Here is a 5,720-nt window from a genome sequence, read left to right on the forward strand (position 1 = left end):
AAAATAACTTAGATCATTAGAAAACTAACCTTTTAGATGTTGTCAAACACTTCTTCGTATAAAACATTCTTTGTTGCGTTTGAGAGGTTTCCTTCATCATCTAAAATTAATAATTTCAGCATTTTTCTTGACTTCACTCTTGAAAGAGCAACATAGAGCTGACCATGAGCGAAATATGGTCTAGGCAGATATAAGCCAACATGAGATAACGATTGACCTTGAGGTCATTCAAAGTTCAAAACTTTATCACCGAATGGTTTATCATAACCAAAGTTCAAACGGGTTTTCATGAGGTCATTCAAAGTTCTATCTAATGCTTCAAAACAATGTTTGTTCAACATTGGTGCTTCATCTCATATGATCAAACTTGCCTTTTGAAGTAATTCAGCCTTTTGAGATCCTTGTTTGATATTACAGGTTGATATATCATTAAGTGATATAGGAATAGAAAACCTTGAATGAGCAGTCCTCCTTCCAGGCAACAACAAAGAAGCAATATCACTTGATGCCACGTTCAAAACAATGAGTCATTGTGATCTAAAACCTGAAGACAATGTATTCCACACATATTTTTTCCCCGAACCTCCAAATCCATATAGAAAATAAAACCCTCCATCGTCGGACAAAACTGAACTCATTATTTGTTCATACACTTTAGATTGCTCAGCGGTCAAAGACTTTAACAGTGCTTCATATGTATCGCGCATTTCTTGTTTACAGTAATTCAACTCGTTAGCAACAAACTTATTTTCAAATTGTAGTTTCAGAAAATCTAGGATACGACATACATGGAAATTCTTCAAGTGACCTCCCATTGCAGTGGAGCTCAATTTCAATTAAGCAGAGGTTCATGAGAGCATCATCCTCTATTCGAAGACCTAGAATTATATGCATGTTATTAGTAATGAAACATTAATTCTCTTATGAGATCGGTAAATGAAGGAATGTACAAAGAAAAATTTCAAGTAACATAGAAAATATGTTAAAAAATTTAGATAAAAAAATAAAATTGTGCAATACAAAGTTTTAACTGTTGAAAAAATGTGTTGTCAGAGTGTGGTGTATTTTTAAAAAAATGAGGAATCATATTTATTATTGATTAAAAATATTCTAATAGAATATTAAGTTGTGAGGTTAGTGAGGTGGTGGTTATTTGGTTAAAAATGTGTGTTGTGGATTAGTGGGGTGGTTATTCAATTTTTATTAAAAATTTATTAGTGTTTTATCTTAATATTCTATCCGATTTTTTTTTATCAATCATTTTGGTAGTGTTTCATGGGATCCATAGTGAAACATTATATTCAACGTGGTGGGATGAATATCAGCAAGGGAAGAGAGATGTGAGGTTAGTGGGTGTCAGTTATTTAGTCCAAAATGTGTGTTACTAGTTATTGGGGTGTTTATTTTAACAATATTAAAATATACCATTTATTTTATTTAAAAATAAATTTTATTAAAAAAAAATAGAATTCACATAGAATTTTAAGTTGCAAGGTTAGTGGAGTGGTGGTTATTTGGTCGAATATGTGTTTTTTTTACGGGAAAATGAACTTTCATTAATGCATCAAAATCAAATCAACAGAGAGAACACCGTTAATATCTAATATGTGTTAGTGGGTTAGTGTGGTGGTTATTTTAACAACATTAATATCTAATATTTATTTCGATAAAAAAATACATTTTTTATTGAAAAAAATAATAATTCGAATATATATTAATTTGTGGGGGGTTTATAAAAAAACAATTTATGAGGTTAGTGGGGTTGTGGTTTTTTGGTTTGAAATGTGTGTTGTGGGTTATTGGAGTGGTTATTATTAATAAAATTAATATAAAATATTATTTTAATAAAAATTATTTATCAAAGAAAATAATGACGGTGAGGTTTAAATCATGAGTAATGAGTAGTGTATATTGCTAACTTAAACCTTTTATAAATGATAAGGATTTTTGGATCATTGAATGATAACATGAATGGCATTCATTTAGTCTCTTCTTAAAATAATTATTAATGTATTTCTCTAAATTTTTAATTCATGTATTATTTGTTTCGGCAGTTTTTTTTTAAAGAATAAGGAAATCACTCAACACACTTTTGAATTCATTGCACCTCCATTTTATGCTTCTAGTTTTTGGCCGAGTTATTTTAATTATTTCGCATTCCCTATGATTGGATGACCAAGTTTAAATTTCTTTACTTAGATAAAACATTGATTTTTCAATTTTTAACTACAATTCCTAATTTTAATTTGTTTTATTTAGATAGAAATGTGAAAGCTTCATTTTTAAACCAAAAACTAAAATGAAATGGTCAAATGATCCTTTAAATTTGCACGAAAATTTAAACATCTTAAATTAAAATAATATATCAAGTTCTTCATAAAAAAACATAAGCCAAATACTTAAACAACAAACATAGCGACTAAGCCAAATACATGAAAACATGAAATACTTAAAAAACAAACATAATGCCTAAAAAAGGAACATGAAAAGTTCAATACATAAAATTAACATCCAAAATATGATTTGTCAATTTTTCTCCTTCTTAATCTTCTTGATCAGCTTCTTCTTGTTATTAGTTGAACCAACTCCTTCATTCTCCGAGTGAGTGCTCTGCTTGCATTGGGGAACTTCTTCTTTTTCTATGTTAGGATCAACAACATCGCCACTCGCAGCAGCAACAAACTCTTCATTAAGATCCTATTATGTAGTAAAAACTTAGATAACAGCATAATTATTAAAAATAAAAATTTATACTAAGTAAAATAGATAGTAGATGTAACCTTGGCCAAACTGGGACTCACGTTTTCAACACTCTCATCAGATGTAGGTGTTTCTAGCAATAGTAATGGAGGAGTGTCATCCTATAAGCAAACAAAAGATAACAATAATATGTGAACAACACATTTTCAATAAATAAACTCAACAAATATAGGAAAAATGATTCGCAATGAGCCTAGTTACATTAGGAGGGAGAGCTTCCTTGAAATGAGCAATTAAGTCGGGATCTGCACATATTTTCTTGACACGATATGATGGCTCAAACCTGGAGCCGGGATCTCCACAAGTTTTGTTGACACGATATGATGACTCACACCTGTAGCTTGAAGTGTTGTTAACTTCAATCCTAAAGAGAAAGGTCTTTTCCAACAACTTAAGTAATTCAACAGGAGTTGTAGAGCCAGAGCCAGCAGGATTCTGTCACAAATTAAACATTTAAGCACTAAGACATGCTAAAAAAGAGAGTACCAGTAGTATTACATTTTTTTGATAAAATTGCACTTTGATCTCATGGAAAAATAATGACGGTTACAGTTATCACAAAAATACATTTTCTCATCCCAAATAACTTTTTTGTTGCACTTGCAAGCTTTGTACCACCAATTATTCCCCTCAGGTATCTGTATGATGGTCCCTAACACAACACAGCATGACTTCTGCATAAAATGATCGGGTTACTTAAATACATTTAAAAACAACAAAAGAAAAAACACATAAATAAAAAATTATTTTTTTAGAAAAGAAATATTGATAGACCTCATCCATGGCTCTAATTTGCTCGAAAGTTTTCATATCTGAGAGTTTTAAGAACTCTTCATCGAGTGAAGGTTTTGAAGAGTCGGACAGCTGAGTAAGCATCTGAGATCCAGGTTCATTCATCTCGAAAAACCTATTGCATCAATAATTATGTCAATTGTAATGAAGCCATAAAATTAAAAAGTTAATATGCAAATGAGCATAAGTAATGAATATGGTCGTACTTGTCCCTCACAGCAGTAGCTTCAGGAATCTCAGGATTAAAGAGGATTCGTGTTGCAACATATGCATTTTGCAGGCTTTGTTGACCTACACAATTATTTTAATATATTTATAAAAAGAAACATTGAACACACCATATATAAACAAATTTTTTTTCCCGAACATACCTTTAAAAGGCTCGATTTTTGTAAACTGGATTAAAACCACAACGCTGCTCAGATCGCGTGAAGATAAAGCAGAGAGTAGCTCTTGGACGTAGCTTCCAAAAAATGCACACTCAACTTTCACTCTGTTTTCAACAAAATTATGATTAAAATTATTACTCACAATAATTCGTTAATGAATTCAAAATTTTAATAGATTTTGCGTTTTTGTTCAAAATACTAATAATTACCCTTCTTGTTCAATCTCTATGGTAATCCTCTTTCTCACTTGATGATTTTTTCAAATTCCTGCTCGCCGCTATGGCCGGTAAGGATCCCTATCACATCTGCGAGACAAACAAAATATGATAGATCACAAATAATTTTACGGATGTATACAGTTTTAGTTTGAAATCTCACCGACTAACAGTGTCTGATCTTGATCATTGGACATGAGATCAGAAACATAAACAAATGAACAAGGACTCTTAGTGATGGGATCGTCGGTTAGGGTTTGAACAACCGAATCAAAACCAAAGATTATCCTGTGAGTATGTGTCGTTGTACGAAAATCCAGAGCGCTATCACCAATACTGAAATGTGACAACATGTATACTCGACCCTCAACTAACAAAGGATTAAACTTATAAACATGAGTCCTTTGCACTTTGCCATGGATCCTATCACCCTGTAGATTAAGAACATGTAAGTGAACGGAAAAAACTTAAAATTTTAAACTAATTAACATCGAGTCAAATCTATATATATTTTTAAAACAACTAAGAAGACGAACCTTTGCATCCATTAAAACCAACTCCATCGAATTAGGAAGTTTTGAACGATCGAAATTTGGAGTCATCCACTTCCTCACCACCTTCACAATAACTCTCCACACATCATTTTCCTTTGAAATGGAAGAGACATCGTCAACAGTTAGACTAAGAGCCATGGCAACTTTTAGATGGAAAAGTGATGGATGAATTATGAAATCACATGAGGAATTTATAGAAGTGTTTCTCAAGGTAGTTTATCTTTTTTTGGCGGTTGATTTTTTATACATGGTATACATGGTGGGTGGTTATCAAATGTAAATGATGGTGGGAATTTGGAGGTAAACCAACGTGAAAGTTGTTTTTTTTTTTAAACCATGAACTTTGGAAGAAAAAAAAAAAGTTTAGTAGGAAATAGACGTGATTTTATACATGGTATACAATATGGGTGGTTATAAAATGTAAATGGATGTGGTGGGAGTTCGGAGGTAAATGGTTGGTTTTTTTTTAAAGCATGAACTTTGGAAAAACAAAAGGAAGTTCACTTAGGAAATAGACGGGTGGGTGGTTATCATAGAAATAGACATGGTGGGAGTTCGGAAAGTTGGTTTGTTTTCTAAAAGCATTTTGAAAATCAAAAATGAATTTCACGTGAATAATGGAGGTAGAAATTAGGTAGTTGATTTTCTAATTGGGTGAGAAGTCATTTACTAAGTGGGTTAGAAGTTATTTTTCTAGTAGCATTATGGTCCAAAAAGTTAACCGCTGCTTAATAGAAGGACACGTGGCATAAAAGCTCCTAAAATCACTCTCGTAGCAGAATTCTTGTAGTGATGCCACGTGGAAGGTTTTTTCTTGGAGTGATTTTGCTTTATAATATATATAGATGTTGTAAATATCAATCAAAATATAACAATATAAACTAAAGAAGCTTTTTTTAAGAGGAAAGAATGCATTAAATTAAATTAAAGTGGGCTCAAAAGCCTACATCAAAATGAAAACAAAAGGCAATGACCTTGGCTAAATCACTTTCGCCCAAACTAAATTGTCA

At 31.7% G+C, this 5,720-nt stretch overlaps 2 protein-coding genes across 2 annotated transcripts; both read right to left on the reverse strand.

The window, feature by feature from the left end:
• Nucleotides 1-2,472: 2,472 nt before the first annotated feature.
• On the reverse strand, nt 2,473-4,168 carry LOC130742672 (uncharacterized). The gene is made up of 8 exons (XM_057594775.1): nt 4,151-4,168; nt 3,924-4,045; nt 3,759-3,843; nt 3,535-3,667; nt 3,328-3,434; nt 2,962-3,195; nt 2,781-2,861; nt 2,473-2,697 (listed from the first exon to the last, which is right to left on the reverse strand). Exons 4-6 carry the CDS (start codon nt 3,655-3,657, stop codon nt 2,994-2,996), a joined length of 432 nt encoding a protein of 143 aa, XP_057450758.1. The 5' UTR covers nt 3,658-3,667; nt 3,759-3,843; nt 3,924-4,045; nt 4,151-4,168; the 3' UTR covers nt 2,473-2,697; nt 2,781-2,861; nt 2,962-2,993.
• LOC130742671 (uncharacterized) lies at nt 4,097-4,906 on the reverse strand. The gene is made up of 3 exons (XM_057594774.1): nt 4,693-4,906; nt 4,320-4,587; nt 4,097-4,246 (listed from the first exon to the last, which is right to left on the reverse strand). Exons 1-3 carry the CDS (start codon nt 4,846-4,848, stop codon nt 4,185-4,187), a joined length of 486 nt encoding a protein of 161 aa, XP_057450757.1. The 5' UTR covers nt 4,849-4,906; the 3' UTR covers nt 4,097-4,184.
• Nucleotides 4,907-5,720: the final 814 nt, after the last annotated feature.

Source organism: Lotus japonicus, chromosome 3, assembly GCF_012489685.1.
Source record: "Lotus japonicus ecotype B-129 chromosome 3, LjGifu_v1.2".
Classification (NCBI taxonomy): domain Eukaryota; kingdom Viridiplantae; phylum Streptophyta; class Magnoliopsida; order Fabales; family Fabaceae; genus Lotus; species Lotus japonicus.